The sequence below is a fragment of the Chroicocephalus ridibundus genome, chromosome 7, assembly GCF_963924245.1.
Source record: "Chroicocephalus ridibundus chromosome 7, bChrRid1.1, whole genome shotgun sequence".
NCBI lineage: Eukaryota > Metazoa > Chordata > Aves > Charadriiformes > Laridae > Chroicocephalus > Chroicocephalus ridibundus.
The window spans coordinates 51,311,904-51,331,803 of NC_086290.1; the positions used below are offsets into that span (position 1 = coordinate 51,311,904).

Sequence of the window (19,900 nt, forward strand, 5' to 3'; positions counted from 1 at the left end):
CCCCGCCGCCGTGAGTGCCTTTCTGCCCGGCTGCGGGACACGGCCGGGGCGGGACACGGCTGCGAGGGTGACACGGCTGGGGTGGGACATGGCTGGGAGGGTGACACGGCTGGGGCAGGACACGGCTGGGAGCGGGACATGGCTGGGGTGGGACATGGCTGAGAGGGTGACACGGCTGGGAATGGGACACGGCTGGGGCAGGACACGGCTGGGAGCGGGACATGGCTGGGGTGGGACATGGCTGAGAGGGTGACACGGCTGGGAATGGGACATGGCTGGGGCAGGACACGGCTGGGAGCGGGACATGGCTGGGAGGGTGACACGGCTGGGGCAGGACACGGCTGGGGCAGGACACGGCTGGGGCAGGACATGGCTGGGAGCGGGACATGGCTGGGGTGGGACATGGCTGGGAGGGTGACACGGCTGGGGCAGGACACGGCTGGGGCGGGACATGGCTGGGAGCGGGACATGGCTGGGGTGGGACATGGCTGGGGCAGGACACGGCTGGGGCGGGACATGGCTGGGAGCGGGACATGGCTGGGGTGGGACATGGCTGAGAGGGTGACATGGCTGGGAGCGGGACATGGCTGGGGTGGGACATGGCTGAGAGGGTGACATGGCTGGGAGTGGGACACGGCTGGGGCAGGACACGGCTGGGGCGGGACATGGCTGGGAGCGGGACATGCTGGGAGGGTGACACGGCTGGGGCAGGACACAGACATGGCTGAGAGGGTGACATGGCTGGGAATGGGACATGGCTGGGGCAGGACATGGCTGGGGCGGGACACAGCTGGGGTGTGACATGGCTGTTGAGGGCGACATGTCTGTGAGCGTGACACATCTGTGTCATGCCTGTGAGCGTGTCAGGGCTGTGAGTGTGTCGCAGATGTGACCATGTCAGGGCTGCGATCGTGATAGGGCTGTGAGCGTGTCACGGCCGTGAGTGTGGCATGGCTGTCAGTGTGTCAGGGCTGTGACAGTAGTACGGCTGTGAGCACGTCACGGCCGTGTGTGTGACCTGGCTGTGAGCGTGTCACTGTTGTAAGTGTGTCACGGCGGTGCGTGTGACATGGCTACACCCTGTGTGCATGGCACAGCTCTGAGGGTGACACCGCTGTGAGCGTGTCACGGCTCAGGCCCCGTGCCCGCCGGAGCTCGCTCGGCCCTGCAGCCCCTCACCGTGCACCGTGCGGACTACCGGGGCCGGGGGCCGCGCTCCAGCGGCCCACCGCCCACCCCTGGGGCTCCCCTGCGCTTACTCCCCGGCTCCCTCAAAGTGAAAACCGGCCTCCTCGGAGGGTGCCGGTGCCGGTCCCCCAGCGGGGCCGCAGCCCGCCCGCCGCGCGCCGGCCCCGCCCGGCCACCGTAGCCGCCCCGCGCCCCGGAAGTGCTCCCAGTTGCCATAGCGCCGCTGCCGGGAGGACGGAAGATGGCCGCCGTGGCCGTGGCGGGGCCGGAGCCGGAGGAGCCGGGCGGCTCTTTCCGCCGTTACCTGGCGCGGCTGGGCGCCCTGCGGTCTCAGCCCGGCGCGGAGCGGCCCGACGGCGGCCGTCGCACCGAGCTCCACCTGCTCTTCGACCAGCTCATCTCCGAGAGCTGCGGGCCGGCGCCGGCGGCCGCGCCCAGCCCTCAGGTACGGCCGGGGAGCGGGGCCGGGCGGGGGTCGCACACGGCGGGGGATGTGCGCGCTCGTGGAGGGGCGGGAAGAAGGCGCTTGCACGTGGGTGTGCACGTCACGGGAGTGTGCACGTCACGCGTGTGACCGCACGCTGACGCGGGGCTCCCCCCGTCTCTACGGCGGCTGGCGGGGGGGACGCGCGGGTCGGGGTGCGGATGCCTTCCCAGGTGTGCACCCCCACGGCATTCCCGTCCCTAAAGGGACCCACGGGAAAGAGGGGACAGACTTTATAGCAGGGCCTGTAGTGGTAGGACGAGGGGTGATGGCTTTAAACTAAAAGTGGGAAGATTTAGATTCGATATAAGAAAGAAATTTTTCACTCGGAGGGTGGTGAGACCCTGGCCCAGGTTGCCCAGAGAGGTGGGAGATGCCCCATCCCTGGAAGCATTCCAGGCCAGGTTGGTCGGGGCTTGGAGCAACCTGGTCTAGTGGAAGATGTCCCTGCCCGTGGCAGGGGGATGGACTAGATGAGCTTTAAAGGTCCTTTCCAGCCCAAACCATTCTATGATTCTATGGGTGGGCTCCCAGGGGAGGCTGTGAAGATGCTGAGGGGACTGAAGCATCTCTCTGCTGAGGGACCTGGGGATGTTCAGCCTGGAGAAGAGCAGACTGGGAGGGGATCTCATCAGTGCTCATCAATATCTGTAGGGTGGGTGTCAAGATGGTGGGGCCGGACTCTTTTTAGTGGTGCCCAGTGACAGGACAAGGGGTAATGGGCACAAACTGGAACACAGGAAATTCCATCTGAACATGAGGAAAAACTCTGCCACCCTCTTTACTGTGAGGGTGGCAGAGCACTGGCGCAGGCTGCCCGGAGTGGGTGTGGAGTCTCCGTCTCTGGAGATATTCAAAACCCGCCTGGACGCTTTCTTGCCCAACCTGCTCTGGGTGACCCCGCTTTTGGCAGGGCGTGGGACTGGATGTCCAGAGGTCTCTTCCAACCCCTCCCATTCCGTGGGTTGTGCAGACTGGCGTGGAGGCACCTGCAGACATCTTGCCCGGTGCCCCCACGCGGCAGCCCTGTATGTGTCCCCTGTGGCTCCCCACGGGCCAGCTCGCTCCAGACTCTGGATTTTCCTGCACATCTTCCACCCTCCTCCCCACAATCCTGTTCTCTCCTGCCTTTGCCCACCCTGGTTCCCTTCCCCACCTCTCTGGGTGATTTGTGACCTCTGCTGCTGTGTGCCAAAACCCTGCTGGGGTCAGCATACGTGTCCCAGCAGCAGGAGGGCATGAGCGCGGGTGGAGATGGTGGGTGACACCAGTGAGCGGGCAGTGGGTCGGAGTGTAGGCACAGGGACTGGGCAATTTTCACATTCTGTTATTCAAACAATTAAAAATTTTCCAGTCTTAAAATAAGCCTTGCAAAGCTGAGTACTGTAGTTTTTTGGTATTGATACTGCTTCATTGGGAACACACTGTCCTTCATCATTACGCTGTAAACAGTGCTGACTTACCTACTTTATTTCCAGAATAGGCTTTGCGTTTTGAAATGAATTAGTTTTTGGACAGTGCTCCTTTCCCCCGGCTCTGCCTCGTTCCTTGATCTCAGTTTTGTATTTTTGTTTTGCCATTATTATCGGCTTTGCTTTTGCTCCAGTGTTTAAGTGATATTGTTTGAGCAGCACTCCTGCCATCTGAATCCCTGTCAGCATATCCCTGCATCAGGCTGAAGGTTTGGAGGTGACTGAGGGGAAGCTCACTAGCTGGAGTTTCATTAATTTTGTTACATTATCTGCGTGTATTGATGTTAATGGTATCCACACGCAGATCTGGTTGTGTGATCAAAGTCTTAGCTGATGATGTGGTTTCCACCCTAGCTTTGTAGTTTCCAAATAATAAAGTAAGGCTTTCTTTTCCAGGATGTTTGTGCTGTGCTTGTCCAAGCCTGTCAGCTGGTTCACCTTGATCAGGAACATCTTGTCAGCAAAGTTTGCCAGCTTATCCATCACTTACTTAACAGATTTCAGGTATGGAAAGTTTGGCCCTGTCCCTCCTTTCCCTGTGTTCTGGCTGCCTGGTCCCCCTGCTAAGCCAGGGAGGCCGCCTCTCTCTTTTTATGGAGCTGACCTTCATGCAGAGTTTCTCGGATTTTCACTGTATTACTTATTTATTCTTAGCTGAGGTTCTAATCTGTGCATGGTTCCTCCGGTAAAACCAGCTTTCAGTTAGAAGCAATACACCATTGGAAATACTCTTGGTTTTAGGACATTTGTGTTGGTTTATCTGTTTAAGCGTCAGCTGATTCTGTGATTGTGAATAATTTTAACAGCCAGGTCAGCTGAGTCCATGACCAAAATATCTGGGTGTATTGACTCCAGCAGTACATGACGATGTTTTCTTGACCACAGTCCTTTTCTGTTGGGACAGGTGATGGTTGATGAACAGAACTTGAATTTTCTTCTCTCCTACTGCATCTCTGCACTTAAGCAGTGCAGCTCTTGGACACATGTTGAAATTCTGCAAGCCTTAGCAGCGCTTGTTTACAATAATGGACCTAAATGTCAGAAGGTGAGTTTACAGGCTAAGAGAAAGTAACCACAAAAATATTTGCACACTTTTGCTGTTTCTGCTTTCTTTCATAGAAAGAATAAAAAAGTATCATGTTCTCAAATAGGCACACCTTTTATGTTAAGAATAATCCCATTTAAATAGTGACCGATATTTGGGGAAAAATTGATTTTCGGGTGTGATAGGTGTGTATACTAATAATCAGAAGATAACAAGATTCTTTCCATGCCACGTACCTCTATAGCTGCAAGCTGCAGCTGTAGGGACCACCCATTGACCTGGCTTGAGCCAAAGGCATGCTATTAAAGACGGGCAGCAGGCTTAGCCTGTAGACTAACCACCCTGGTGTGCTTGTGTATCAGGCAGGAAAACCGCAGGGAGCTTCAAATTGCACATTACTCAGCAGGGTCCATTGAGGATCCTGAAACTTATCCTGTAACCAGATCAGGTCTTTAGTGTGCGGTGGGCTCGAAGCCATTTCAAACTGGAGACTATCAGGTCTCAATCCTGAGGTTTGTATGAAGCTCCTTGTTGCTGCGGTGGGACTGATAGTGTTTGATGTGTTGAATTCCCCTGCCGTCACCAGCTCTTGGCAGCTTGCAGAGCAGTTTCTGCTGTTGGGCTGAAGCGCGGGGCGGTGATGCTAGCAGTTTTGGAGCTGCCAGCTTGCGTGGGTTTGTAGCCTATATAACGGCAGCAGTTTGGTACAGCAGTTGTTACTGACTTAGCTTTACGTTTAGGAAGAAAGCATAAATTGGGACTCGGTCTCAACTATGCTCATGCTCAACGCTTTTAAAATGCATAATAAGAGAACTTTGGAAATTAATATTTACATGTCATTTTTTTATAAACATAATCTGTCTGTGGAATCTGAAATTGCAGCTGACAAATCTTTTTTTGTAGCATATATATATTTATCTTCCAAACAGAAGAACCAGGACACTGAGGGAAGAGCAGTGACCCCTAATGACTTCTGGTGGTTTGTTTTTAGTATCTCCCAGATTTGCTGGGCAAGACTGGGCTCCTGGTGCAGTTCAGTGATTCTGCTCAGCCAGACGTGGAACTCAGGAGGGCAGCAGTACGCAGCATGGCAAACCTGTGTCTCAGGTGCGTACAAGCCTTTGCAGATGGCGGAGCGGATGCTTTAGAAGCTGTACATCTGAGCGCACGGACTGGTCTGCTCTGTTTGGGCTAGGAACATTAAATTCAGGACCAGTAAGGTGTATGTGCATGAACTTGAAATGTAAAACTTTAATGCTCCAAGATATTGTATCATTTGTGGATAAAACTGTAATCAGTCTTCCAGAAATGTTACAGAGATTAGTTTAGGGAAGAAAACAAAAAGCATTGTGCTGTCTGGTCTCTGCAGTGATTCTTCGGGTTAATTTTGCCTAAGAAATGGTCAGCTACAAGTTTTTATAGTGATTATCAGTTACTCTTTTGTAATTCATCCATTTTTCCATTCCACATGTAAATATGCTGATGCCACAGCAATGTCAAATGTTTATTAGCTGCTATGTGGGAAGACTACCCAGTCTCTGTGGGCAAGCAAGTAATTAATAAAAGCAATAGATACTTGGACTTGCTGTAAAGAGTTTTTTGGTTAATAGTTCCTGTGAACAGATGGCTTTTTAAAAAAAAAAAAAAACAAAACACAACAACACAACCAACCAAACAAACAAATGAAAAACCCCACAAAACCACAAAAGCTTAGAATTTTGGCACTTATAGATGGAGTCTGAAAAACTACTTAATGTAAATAAATGCGACATCTGGCAGTTTGGGGCATGATGATTTTTCTGTGTGGAGACTTGGGATTGTTTAGCTTGGAGAAGGCTCAGTGAGGATCTTACCAATGTGTATAAATACATGATGGCAGGGAATGAAGATGACAGAGCCAGACTGTTCTCAGTGACGCCCAGTGAAAGGGCAAGAAGCAATGGGAACAAACTGAAATACAGGAAATTCTGATTAAACATAAGGAGGAAAAAAATAAATAAATTAAGGATTATTGAACACTGTAACCAGTTGTCCAGAGAGGCTGTGGAGTCTCCATCCCTGGAGATATTCAAAAGCTGATTGGACACAGTCCTTGGCAGCCTGCTCTGGTTGAGCCTACTTCAAGCAAGGGGGTTGGACTAGGCGGTCTCCAGACGTGCCTTCCAACCTCGACTATTCTCTGATTCTAATTTCAGGAAAATCACTTGCAATATTAGAGTTGTCCTGTGAGTATTATCAAACATGCGTTGATGGCTTGAGGTAATTAAATGTGTTGAAACCAGGTACTTAGGAATCCATTACAAAAGAATTTGTTTAATGACTGTAAATCCAGTGCAACAATGGCCAGCTCTTACTAAACGGTACTCAAGGTTGCAAAGCTGAAGTGATGCGGTCGCCCTCTCTCTTCATGCAGTAAGTCAACTGGATATTAAAATGTTTCAGCACATTAAGGTTGTCCAGACTTCACGGAAACTAGGGAAACGGCATAAGTCATTCTAGGCCCTTTTCAATGACAAATTTTGCCTAAAAAGCATTTATAAGCGTGACAGCTTGTTCAGCTATGCCTGGAGGGTTGTTGGAATTGAGGAGGTGGCCACAGAAGCAGAGTAGGTGTAAGGTACACTACGATTGTACGAACTCTTTGTGCAGAAGGTTTCCTTTTGTTCTTCATAGTGGTAGAGCTGATGCCTTTCAAAGAGCTGTCCCTCCATCTGGGGCTGTGCTTTTCCGTCTAGTGGAGGGCTCGGATCTGAGTTTGTGTAATGTTATAAAGCTGTGGGACAGACTGTAAACCAACCAGTTGTCACCTCCTGCTTTAATTTTAGTGTGCCTGGACAGCCGTACTTGGATGAGTTGTACAGAAGTGTCTGTTTTCAGACTTTTCTAAGTGTTCTACAGTCTTCAAAAACCTCTGATGTAGATGACATCACTTTTTGCATGGTAAGTGTGAGTCTAATTGTCTAGAATACTCTAATTAGGAGATTGTGCTGTTGGAATATTGGAATTTGGAATGTATGAAATTTGGAATATTGTCAACTGAGATTTTGTTTAAATAGTCTAAGATTTTCTTTTTTAATAAACATAAGTAACTGTCCAAGTAATTATGTTGAGCAAAACCCGTAATTGCCTAGAAGGTCACTTGAAAGATGTGAACCTTCAGTATTTTGGGAAGGAAAAGTAATTCATTCTGTGTTTTGGTTTTCAGTTACTGCAAAATGCACTGAAAGGTATCCAGTCGCTTCTCAATGGTGGGAAGATGAAACTAATGCAAACTGACCAAATTGGATCTCTTCTTGCAGTATTAAAGGTAAATACTTAAATCCGCTTTGAGGAAGAGGCGGAGACTGGAAGGTGTGTGTTCCAGATGCGTGTTAAGTGGGAAACAGTAGGAAACGAGAAAGAGGGAGCAGAGAAGCCTGAGCGTGGGTGGAAATGTAGTGTGAGATATAAAGAAAAAGACATTGAGTTTCTCTCACAGCATCTTAACTGCACTGCCCACAAAAGAATGTGAGAGAAACATGGGAGGCTTGGTTTTTTTGGACCTACTTAAATCTAGAGATGGTTGAATTTCAGATGTTGCATCGCTGTTACGTAGCATGGGGAGAGGCAGGACCTGGGGGAAGGATCACAAGCCCAACTGAAAACTGATGAACGCCCGAGTAAATATGCTGTAAATACGCAGCAAATCTTTGTGCATCAAAATGGGAAAGAATGCTAACGCGTTTGTTACTGTTCTAGAAATGTATGTTTCATGGACTGCCAGGACTGAGCATAGAAATGCCCGCAGCCTTGTACCCGGCTCCGTTACCTCAGTACGATAAAAGGTCGCCCATCAAACAGGAGCAATCAGAACCGGCCACCTTTAAGCAGACAGGGGTAAGGTGAAATTATACTGATTCTGCTGCATGCTCGTTGTGCGCGTGTGTGTTGTGGTTTTGTCTTACCTGACGTGGTATCGGTGGCTAACAGGCTCCTTGTGTTCGGAGCATGTGATACATTTCACATTCTCTGCTTTAAAGGTGTTGATTATAAATCTCTCCACTGATTAAAATTGCTTTGTAAACTTGGGTGACAGGAACAAATGGCTCTGCAGAGATTGGTTTTCCCGGGTTAAGCTGTGTGCATCAGTTATTCATCTATAGCCAAGAATTCCTGGCCTGCAGACATAGGGTTGCTCCTTGCAGACTAGCCAAAGCTTTTCATTTTATAAGTTACATTTTCTCTCCTAACGCTTGCGCAATTGTTTGACTCTTTCTTAGAGAAGTCAAGTTCATCTAGAGACCAATTTCCTTCCCCCTCCCTCATCTGTTCTGCTTAATACTTCTACAGGTTATTTTTTAACCCTCTAAACATTTTGGATTACCGATTATCTGAAAGATGTTAGAGAGAATAAAGTTGTATGGTCACGTTGACTTGTTTCTTTTTAGATCTTAAATACCTATTGTAAATCTAAAAGAACTAGAGAAGTATTTACTCTTCCTCTTCTTTAATCTCTTTTGTGTGAAACATGATTTTAACTAAAAGTTTTGTTGAAAATCTTTTGCTTTACTGATGAAGAGACCAAAACTTAATTTTTGAGGCTATTCAAATATAAACTGCCTCCTTACACTAAGGTATTACTATACTGATGTTACTGTTGCTACTAATAAGCAGAGTGCAGATTCTCAGATATTAAAGAAGTGATTGTTTCTGTATGTACAGTATTGCACTTCCATATAATTGCACTTATGTGCAGTATTGTTGTAACAGAAGATGCTAAATAGCTGTGATAACTCTTGGTTAAACTAAATCTCGTATAAAATTAATTTAGAGACTAGATGTACTGTACAGGGGGCATGATTTATTATATTAAACTCTGCTTTTACTCTGGATTAGCAGTTAGTTTTGTTTTCAGATGAGACCTTTTTCCCTCAGTAAAAGATATACAAGTATAAAATATTTGCATATCTCTAGATATTTCAAAAGATTTAAAAAAAATACCTATTTTTCATCTTAAAACAGAACCGAAGAAAAAAGTCCAAAGGGAAACAAAAGAAGGGAGATTTTGGGGAAGAGGGAAGAGAAGATTTGGGTGATGCAGGAAACGAATTGGTCCTTGGAGCAGACATGCTGAAATTGCATGTGGGGGATGTGCAGAACAGTCCTTGTTCGGATCCTCGGAGTCGTGCATCAGATGTTGCACATGTGTCTGCTGGAAAGGATCACTTGTCGTCACATTATACTACTTGGAAAAGAATCAGCAGCAGTGAGTCGGAATATTCTGATGCTGAAGGTGGAATACAGAGTAAAGTGAGGTGATTGTTGTTCGTGTAAACATCAAGCATGGTGGCAGAGTGAACTCTTATTCGTAACAATTTAAGCTCATGTATCATGTTAAAGCGTGCTTTTTGTTCCTGTAGATCTGGCACAAATTTTACATGTCTGCAGCCTCTTATGCTTCCACGGGAACCTAGCACTTTGTTCTTAATCAAAACTGTTGAGGAAATCACTTTCCTTTTGATTTATGTGGTGATAGGAATTCCTGCCTTCCAGTTTTCTCCTACTGGTTTGAAAGTAAATTTGTTCTTTCTGTTCCTGTTCTTCATCTAAAAAATGTCTTCTCACAGCTAGCCACTAATGTAAGTGAAAGAGGTGAAGTCCGTTACTTTTCACTGATGCTATTTCATTGATCTTTTTGTTTGTTTTTAAGATCTTATCAAGCCAGTGTTCGTCAAGGGGCTTTAGCCTGTTTCCTCTCCGCTATAAAATCAATGGAAAAACGAGTTCTTTATGGCTACTGGTCAGCGTTTGTTCCTGATGCACCTGGTATTGGCAGCCCCCAGTCAGTGTCCTTGATGACTATTGCTTTAAAGGACCCTTCTCCAAAGGTGAGTCATTTCTGAGTAGAGAAAGCATGGTGTTTTTCCCATATTAATCTTAAGAGTTGTCTTCTCTGGCCTTCGGTAAGTACTTTGGCTACTGTATCTGTGTTGCTTAGTCACCGTACCATGAGAAATAAAAGAGAAAGTATTGGTTAAGGAAACAAAGCATTGGTTGTATGCTGCTTAAAGGTAGGAGAAAAGGTAGTTGGAGTTGAATTTTCTTTTTCTGGAGAAAGATACTTTCATAAACTTAAATTCTCCATCAGCTCGAAGGAGGTATTAAAAGTGGGTAACAGAAAGGTTTTGTTGTTTCAGACCCGTGCCTGCGCTCTTCAAGTTCTCTCAGCCATCCTGGAAGGTTCTAAGCAGTTTCTTTCTGTTGCTGAAGATGCCAATGATCACAAGAGAGCTTTTACTCCCTTCTCTGTAACTCTTGCTTCTAGCATCCGGGAGCTGCACCGCTGCCTGCTACTAGCCCTGGTGGCAGAATCCTCTTCTCAAACACTGACACAAATAGTCAAGGTAACTCTACTGTAAATGTTTCAAATGCTGCCCAGGAGATTATATTGGTCTCTAAGTCTTGAAGAAAGATTGCACAGAAATTATTGTAGCTCTTGAGGACTAAGGTGGTGGTGGGAAATGGACTGCTATCGTCTCACAAGGCTTCATTGATTGAGTCTTCCTACAGAGTCCTAAGGCTTCTTTTCTCTTCAGCACAATTCTCTTGTTCCTATGTTTCTTTCGTGTAGTCTTTTTGGAGCTCAATGAACCTATGAAATGATTCTGAAGACTCACATTGGCTTTAAAACGGGAATCCAAATTGGCAAAAAAAGCTTTCCGTGGGCTATTGAAATTCCTTGGCCCTTATGCCAGGGCACAGTAGTTAAATACTTGTTCTTAGGAGCCAAGGTTGCAACCAGTTTTCAAACAGCAGATAATTGGGGCATTTGTTTTCAGGTGCCCTCAGATAATTAGCTGTCTGAATGACCTAAATTGCAAATGTAAAAACAAATCTGTTGGAGGCCAGGCTGACATTGTAGCCATCACGGCATGTATGTTCTTTTGTGTCTTTCAGTGCCTTGCAAATTTAGTTTCAAATGCACCGTACAGCCGCTTAAAACCTGGGTTGCTGACGAGAGTTTGGAACCAGATAAAGCCATACGTTTGTCATAAAGGTTTGTATTCTGTTTGGCTGGAGCATCCTTATATATGTTATATGTTAATTCAGCATTGGTTATTACAAAACAGTTGTGGATTTTCCTGCCCACCCCATGCTTCACAAATACATGTATTGCTCTCAAATTGTATGTTATGACCTGTCTTGTGTGAAAACTGCTGAAGAAGGATGCTGACGTGTCAGTGAGACGCTAACGGACTGGCTTTTTCTTCCCCTGCCCTGTTCTTTCTTGCAGACGTTAATGTTCGAGTTTCTAGTCTCACGTTATTAGGGGCTATAGTATCTGTCCAGGCACCTTTACCAGAGGTGCAGTTACTTTTGCAACAGCCCAGTTCTTCAGGGCTAAATAATAGTGGTAGTGCCACCCCTCACCGTTTTAATTCTTCTGAGCAGTGGAGGAAAGCACTCCCCTCAGAAGGGGAACCTCAAGATAATCCAGCAGGATGTACGTCTTCCGAACCATGCTGGCTTCTCCGTCTCTGCGTTTCCATCATCGTTCTGCCCCGTGAGGATTCCTGTTCTGACAGCGATGCCAACTTTCCATCATTCTCCAGCGTTTATGAACCCTGTCCCCTTCGACTGGAATCCTTGCAGGTGGGGATGAACAGCTAGCTTGTGAAATGAACAGCATGGTACAATATCAAATTACCTCCTGTCCGCCAAGCCTCAGCTGTGGGTTGCCTTTTCTCCGAGCTCTTTCAGTGAGATTTCGGCTAAAACATTTGCTGGTGCAGCATGTGTGAGCTGCTGTGACTGAAAAAGCACTAACACTTGGATTCCATGCCTGTGGCCACACTATAACTGTCCCATGGTAAACCAGCTGCAGCAAGTTCATCTGCCTGTGGCTTTTGTTACCTTCAGTATTTTTAAATGTTATTTGGTTGTGTGTGCTGGCATCTGGTGAAGGCGGTGAGTCTTCCCTGTGCAAACTCCTCCATACAAAATCTAAATTGAAGCTTTGCTAGAAAACAGTGGGGAAGAGCCTTGCAGTCAAAGAACGGTCCGCAAGGAACTGCGGAGAGATGCTGGTATGACTAAAGGAGTACCTGTGAATGGTGGGACTTGGCCTTTTTTTCTTCATGTAACCACAGAAAATAGTAATGTGCATGCTGAGGAGTCTCTCTCTTTTTCTGGAGCAATGAATATTTGTAAAATCCAGCTTCACAGAACACAGCAGTGGTATTACAGGAGAGTGTTGCTCTTGCGGGCACTCTTGCTTAGTTTTTAGCTACAGGAGACCTCACTTACAGTAAATAATTCATTGCGTTGCTACTTGATAGTGCTTTTGTGGCCCTTTTTTGAACAAGATGATGGAATGGGGAGGTTTTTAATTAGCTCTAGTATTCTAGAAGTTGTGCTGCAAGGTGTATCTGTTTACATCAGAGTTTAGTGTATGGTCCCAGTGTTGATTAACCCATTAACACCCTCTCTGGGTGTTTTTGGGGTATTTTAGTGTAACGGAAAAAATGCTGAATGGAATTTCTTTTGTTTGCGTTTAGGTGTTGGCTCTTCTTGTAAAAGGTTATTTCTCTATGGCTCAGAGCTATTTCCTAGAACTTGGAGAAGTGGCTTGCAGATGCATGGAAGAAATGGATCCATCCATTCAGCTTCATGGAGCCAAAGTAAGAGCACGAGGAAGCGTCAACATTATCGATTTTATCTGTTAGTGTGCTTTGCAAGTTCAGATGAGTAGTGATGAATATTGAGAGCATCTATGTGTGCGTGATGTGGCACACCATAGAGAGCTGGTGCCTGCTGTAGCTCTTTGGGAAATGCAGTACCCTGACGCTTTGAGAAATGTACCTTCTGCTTGCAACCTTGAATTCCCATCAGTGTTTTGTTGCTCTGCTGAGTCACCTTGGGACACACAAGGACTATAACACTGGCCCTTTCCTGATTTAGCATCAGCTGGTGCAGGAACTGTAGTCTGTCACCCAAAGGAAAGCTCAGAGAGATTTCCTCTTTGCGCAGCAATTTGTTGCGCTGTTCTAGCTGGAGATTTTATGTAAGAAAGGGTTTTGCTCTAATTTTTTCACTAGCAGGGACAGAATAGAGTCCAAAACAATACTGAATTTTATTTTTTGTTCCCTGGGTAGGTAAGTGTAGTCCTAGTTAGAGGTTGCTATAGTTCTATAGTGCTTGAGTTATCCCTGATAAAGACCTAGTTGCTTTTTGTTTCCTTGCAGCTTCTGGAGGAGCTGGGCACAGGGGTCCTGCAGCAGTACAAACCCGATTCAGCCATTGCCCCCGACCAGAAAGTACCAGTCAGCTTGGTAAGTGTGTGGGCTCCCTCTGAGATTCCACTTTGCTGAGCTTTCCTGAAGTCTCTGCAAAGTTACTGGCATGGATACAGGTAAATCAGTTGCAGGATGGGACTCAGTACCCTGCAGCTTTATAGGTGCTGATAGGTACAATTTTTGTAGACTTCCTGCAATATTTTGGTATCTGGTTTTGGTCTGTAGGCAGGTATGGTTGGCTTTTTTTTTTTTTTTTTTGCCTTTTACATCGTGTTAACGCTGCTTCTCTGGCTTTCCTCAACCCTCCTCTTCCTGCGTGCTCTAAGTCAGAAAGCTGGAAGAACAGCACAGATTTTGCATGTGTCATTACTGCTACGTAAAACCTAGACATACACTTTTAGAGTTTTGGCGAATCTGCGTTGTTACAAGAGCCAGTCGACATGTTCCAGCTGCTCACAAGTGCAGAGGGGGAGGCCAGAACCATAACACGTGTGATTTCAGAAAAATTAATTGTTCGAGGCTGTCTGTTGGATAAGTTTGCGGAAGCTGAGGAACTGGCATTCTAGTAGTAATGTAGGCCTGTTTAAGTCTTGCTTCTGTGAACAGAAGACAAGTGTAAAAATTTCTTTGGTGTGTGCTAAGATTTGAGCTGGTCACCGCTGACCCTACAAGATAGGAAATGTGTCCAGTAGCGCTGGGCTTCTGTTAGTTGACATGAACGTAAATTGTCAAGCAAATGAAAATACCCAGCTGTGTGGATTCAAGAACGGGATCGTAATTCTACCTAATGCAATCTAATCTTAGTGCATGTGGCCTTGAGGAGGAAACAAACAGAACTCAGTGGATAAGTACTTGATAGCAGTACTAAAGTGTCTTTAAAATGCTTCTGAATGCTAAGTATGGTAATCACTTTCACCTGCGATTATGCTACCTGCTGTAAGTATGTCTTAAAGATGATAATGGAAAAACGCAATCTGTGTTAGAACTTAGGCCTAATTGCCGACTTCAAATAGGTAAACCTGGCTGCTTCCTCTGTAGGTTGTAACTTTCTGGACAATGATGTTAAATGGCCCCTTACCTGGCATTCTTCAGAACTCTCCGCACGCGACTCTTCAGACAAGCGCCTGCGATGCCCTGTCCTCTATCTTGCCAGAAGCTTTCACCAGCCTGCAGGTAAGAGAGCACTCCTTGAAGCGGGGCATTTTTACCTATTGAAGCTTTGTTTTTGTCTACCAGATTGCAGGAGTGTAAAGCCTCTTAAAATTTACAAGGAGAAGGTAGAGAAATCTTCCAGATATTTTTTTTTTTTTTTAACGTTCTGAATAAGTTGTGATATTGAAGACTGGAAAAGGCGATGTAGAGAGTAATCAGTCTGTCAAAACAATTAAACTGTGGGTCACAGAAGCTGTTTGGCCCTGCCGTGAATACTCAGCCTTGGTGGTGATGTGCGGGAGATAGAGGGTAAGAATTTCGTGGCATGAGGGAGGGGTGAAGGGCTGCTGCTTTGCTGGTCAAGAGAGACAGCTGAGCTAACAGCCATGGGCTGACGTTCACCAATTTGCATGCATGTTTTTTCTTTTGTCTAGCTTTTAAAACACTAAACTGCCGTGATTGCCCTGGCAGAAGCAAACAAATGTGTTGGCCTTACTCTCCTTTTGCAACACGAAATATGCTTTTAGACATGAAAGCCTTGGCAGGGTATCACCGCTGCATTGTGCAGCTCCTTTTATGTCACTGTGCCCTTCTCGATGGGGAGTATTCTGCCAGATCTCATTTGCCCAAGAATTGCTAGTACAGCAGTATCTCTGGAATTCTCCGTCTGGTTTCTCCGAGTACAGCATGTACTTCATCACTCTGTACTTTGATCCCGTACGCTCTCTTGTCCCTGTGGCCGTGTGGGGTCAAGTCAGTACCCACTCTGACCCTTTGCTCTGATGAAACAAAGATCTTTGTCATGGGTTGGTGAACTGACAATCTGTCCAGGATGAACTTAATCTGCCTGGCCGTCCTTATTAATGAAGGGGAAAGAGTGAAGTAAGACAGGAAAAAGCAACCGATCCAGTCTGTTGTACCTCTGATGGGCCATGCCTTCTGCATTTGGATGATAGATAAGATCACAAAAGAAACCAAAATATTAACTAACAGCAACAAGATCATGTTTGCTGGAGCATTCCCATTTCCTGTGTGGCATCCTGAAATGCCAGTTGGTTTACTTTAAAGAAAAGAGTAAGCTCTGAATGGTAGCTTGTATAGATTCCAGATATTCGGGTCTTTCAGAGTGTCTGCCAGTTGTCTGTCTTTGTAGGACAGAGATCTTTTCACTTTCTCTCTGTTGTCATGACTGCTTATTGTTGCAGAATGACCAGCAGATCCTGTGCGTCACTCTGCTTCTTGGCCTGAACCACAGTGAGAACCCACTGGTAAAAGCAGCTGCCGCACGTGCGCTTGGAGTCTACATCCTCTTCTCTTGCCTTCGGCAGGTCAGAACTGGCCCATTTTTCTTATTTTGAGGCATTTTATAATAGGTTTGACGAACCATAAGATGCGGGACATGAGTTCTTTTGGAGTGAATTGGCCGTTCTTCTTGCTCTTGGTCTGCAACGTGTCTCTAGCATTTCTTTACTATCTCCAGACCTGGAGCCTTAGCTGGACTGAGCTGGAAGACTCTAGTTTTTCCAGCGTGGCCTTAAATGGGTGTTTGTAATAAAAAAAAATAAGTAAAAATGTATGCAGTAGCTGACGTTGAGATTTGAGTCCAAAATATTTTGAAAGAAAATCCTTTACCATAGGTAAGGGAGTGAAAAAAAAATGTAATGTGCCATAGAAGAGAAAATTAGACAGGCAGCTCAGCAGGGAGTTTGGAGAAGCAATTACTCTCTTAAGAGGGAGATTTGATGGGTGTAAGATCGGCAGTCTAGGTAATTATGGTAAAATCCAAAGTAACTAAAGCACCAATTAAATTAAATAATATATTGAAACCTTTCAGCAACAGCTACCCAAGAGAGAGGTGAACTTGGTCAGCATGCAGGCTTAGACTGTTAATGAGAGATCAAAGCTGTACAGAGCACCATAAACGTTAAAAGTTGTTGCCTGAAAAAGAAGAGTATATTAATAGAGCTGGTCTCTGTGCAGGTATCATTTTCCCTAGAAAGGCCAGAATGTTTATGTTACTAAGGAAATCACCTGAGGTTTTTAAAACTTTCTAACTTTGCGGCAGTTTTTACTTTTATAGGATGTGATGTTTGTGGCAGACACAGCGAACGCTATCCTGAATTCCCTCCATGACAAGTCTCCGAACGTCCGTGCCAAAGCAGCTTGGTCCCTGGGCAATCTTACGGACACTCTGATCATCAACATGTACGTAAGCGCGTGCCTTGGCCCGCAGAACTCTCTCTGCACGTATTCCCGTAGCGTCAGACAGAGGGTACTGATCTACTGAGTATCAAAAAAGCCAAAATTTGGCTTGGATGCTTCTTTTTAATCATCCTTCAGCCTATGTGTCTACCAGTGCGTGACACTGTATTACAGGTATCCCGTATCCATCTGGGGTTGGGTTCTAAACTGCTTGGTTTAGGTCTTTCTAATCATTAGTTCTGGAGTATATTCCAAGTTTACTTTTCAATTTCCTATTTCTTGTTCGTTGCTTTTTGTAATTGCATGTTGCCTGGTTACTTTACTTTCAACGTAACACAGAAGTAAGATTAATAAATATTTAACGCTTCCTCAAATCAAAAACTGAAGGAAGTCTAACCTACTGTTACATTTTTAACAGGGGAAAGAGTTATCATATATTCTTGCTAAGGAATCCCCTCCGAGCAATTCATTGCCCTCTGTTTTTTATTACAGACTTAATGCATTGCTAACCGGCTTTCTTGCATTGATAGTTTGGTTTTAAATTAATAAACATAGTGGTCACATGTAGTAAGGTCTGCCTTACATATTAGCTTTCTAAAGAGTGAAGGTTGTTCATACGCCTTGATAAAGGATTGTATCACATCTTTGGGGATGGATTGTCTGAGCTGGGCTTTCAGTGTCATCCTTCTGCAGGGAAACGATGGGACAAAGCTTTCAAGAGGAATTTTCTGATCTCCTGCTCTTGAAAATGTTACGATCCGCGACGGAAGCATCTAAGGACAGAGACAAGGTATGACTGAGGGGAAGGAGGGTGGAGTTATCATAGCGTAGTTAACTCTTGCATTTTTTTATTAAAGAAAAAAGAAAACAGGCAGCAGTTACTTAGGGGCTGTTTGCCCCAACAGACAGGGAGCTGCGGCTCAGCATCCTCTCTTGAGGGCTGGTGTTTAGAGGTTGTTTGACCTGCAGAACCTTTGATTGCGCTTTTCCACGGTGCGGGGAGGGGTTGTTGGGGTTTTTTCCTGGTGACCACTTGCCACCAGAAAGACTCATTCTCTACATTTAGGAGGTTACCATCTGATAAGACACTGGTCTGATTCCAGATGGGCTCCTTGTTGGCTCTGAGCTTGACAAAAGCTTTACCTACAAACTGAAAGCCAGAATTGTTTTTTATTGTGTATGTGTGTTCCAGGTAAAGAGTAACGCAGTCCGGGCCCTTGGGAATGTGCTTCACTTCCTTCAGCCGTATCACATAGCAAACCCCAGGTTTAGGGAAGCCATCGAGGAATCTCTTCAGGCCCTAATTTCCACTGTCCAGAGCGAGGCCACTATGAAAGTGCGCTGGAATGCTTGTTACGCGCTGGGGAATGTATTTAAGAACCCTGCCTTGCCACTCGGTGAGTAACTTGTCTCGCTGGCTTTGGATTTGCGCAGCAGGTTGTGGTTTTGATAAGAAGGTCTCTGTTACTAATGCGTTGGGGAAGAGAGGAGAAAGCAAACTGAGCTGAATCTTCCTGGCATACCTCTGCCAGTGAAATAGGGGTCTGTGCGTGCGGGCATCACTGCGCTGTATTCAGGTGGATCTGTCACGTCAGAAAAGAGCATGAGGGTGGGTTTAGAGAGTGAATAGATGTAAAATGTCGTTTTTCCTCTTACAAAACTTCGTAAGATTAACTTTTTAAACTGATTTTTTCATTTTAAAACCCCTGATTCTCTCATTTGGACCAGAATAAATAACAGTAAATGTAAGCTTATTAAATATTTAGGAGATACATTTACAGTTTTGTATATTTTGGCTGATTGAAAAGTAGTTTTTTCTTTGTTTTGGGGTTTGTTTGTTTTTTTTGGTAGGAGAGGCTCCTTGGACCACACAAGCATACAATGCGCTTTCCTCAGTAGTGAAGTCCTGCAAGAATTTTAAAGTTCGAATCAAATCAGCGATGGCTCTCTCCATCCCAAGCAAGAGGGAATGCTACGGCTCCACTGAGCAGTTCTGCCAAATCTGGAGTGCCTTGGTGGTGGCCTTGCAGAAGAGCGAAGACACCGAGGACTTTCTGGAATTCAAGTACAGTGCCAGCCTCAGGACGCAGATCTGCCAGGCTCTGCTTCATTTGCTAAGTCTGGCAAAGAGCACGGACCTGCCGGTCATTTGGCAAACAATAACAGAAAATGGGGACGCCATTAAATCCTATCTCCTGCAATATCTGAAATCTGGAGTTGAAGAAAACGAAGCAGGAATGTACACGGACTTGTGCGAGAGGGAGAGGGTATTAAAAGGAGCTCTCGAACATCTCAGTGGGATAGAGAAACAGCTGGAGGGCAAAGCTCGGGTAAGAGTGTCTGGTTATCTGGGAGATGTCTTGACAAACCATGCCCGTGCCACTGAATTAACAGAGGCTTAGAAAAAACCACCAGTTTCGTTGACCAATAACTTATACTTCTGGCTGGGCACACTCTTTTCATTTACACGGTCATCCAGAAGAAAAGTTTCCTGTTGCTGTTATTAAAAAAAATTATTTCAAACTTATTGAAAATCATTCATAATGCCTGATGAAAAGATCTGTAGAACTTCATTTTTATTATTGGTTTTGTTTTTTTTTTTACACTTAACTGTTACTGTGTTACCACTTGGGAAACAAATGCCTTTTCCTTCTTTTTATGTTTTATAAAACCAGCCTGTTCTCTGAGCTTATCTAAAAGCATTTTGTTACTGTTGCTGCTATATTCAAAATCATGTTTGTAAAGGAGGGATGTGGAAGAATTTTGTTTTTCTGAGCACTGCAAATGTTATCACTCTTGTGTTCCTGCAATAAACCCAAATATGCCAATATTTGAATAATAGCTTAGAGCAAACACACTTTGCCTTTACCTGTCTCCGTTCCTGGTGTCTTACACCTGGCCTGTGCCTCCCTCCTGCCTTCGCTCGTCCTGCCTTTCAACAACCCCAAATTCCTTGTTCCCAGGTGGATGGTGCTGTGCTGCGTAAGCCAAAAAATTCCGAGTAGCTACTCTGAGGCTGGAATTTCCACTTTTGGAGCAGTGCTGCCCCTGGAGCCCTGTTGCCCTTTGCAGCGATGTTCTA

At 45.7% G+C, this 19,900-nt stretch overlaps 1 protein-coding gene across 2 annotated transcripts; it reads left to right on the plus strand.

Moving 5' to 3' along the window:
- Window positions 1-723: 723 nt before the first annotated feature.
- On the plus strand, window positions 724-19,675 carry HEATR6 (HEAT repeat containing 6). 2 transcript variants are annotated; one of them, XM_063341785.1, is made up of 20 exons: window positions 724-1,633; window positions 3,541-3,648; window positions 4,049-4,189; window positions 5,181-5,296; window positions 7,015-7,129; window positions 7,395-7,496; window positions 7,928-8,065; window positions 9,191-9,483; window positions 9,879-10,056; window positions 10,366-10,572; window positions 11,126-11,225; window positions 11,463-11,821; window positions 12,727-12,849; window positions 13,414-13,500; window positions 14,503-14,637; window positions 15,822-15,944; window positions 16,697-16,821; window positions 17,512-17,608; window positions 18,011-18,219; window positions 18,670-18,889. In XM_063341785.1, exons 1-20 carry the CDS (start codon window positions 1,430-1,432, stop codon window positions 18,737-18,739), a joined length of 3,030 nt encoding a protein of 1,009 aa, XP_063197855.1. In that variant the 5' UTR covers window positions 724-1,429; the 3' UTR covers window positions 18,740-18,889. The 2 variants fall into 2 exon arrangements, with proteins under 2 accessions (XP_063197855.1, XP_063197854.1); XM_063341784.1 differs by having other exon boundaries at window positions 737-1,633; window positions 18,011-18,215; window positions 18,670-19,675.
- The last annotated feature ends 225 nt before the right edge of the window (window positions 19,676-19,900 follow it).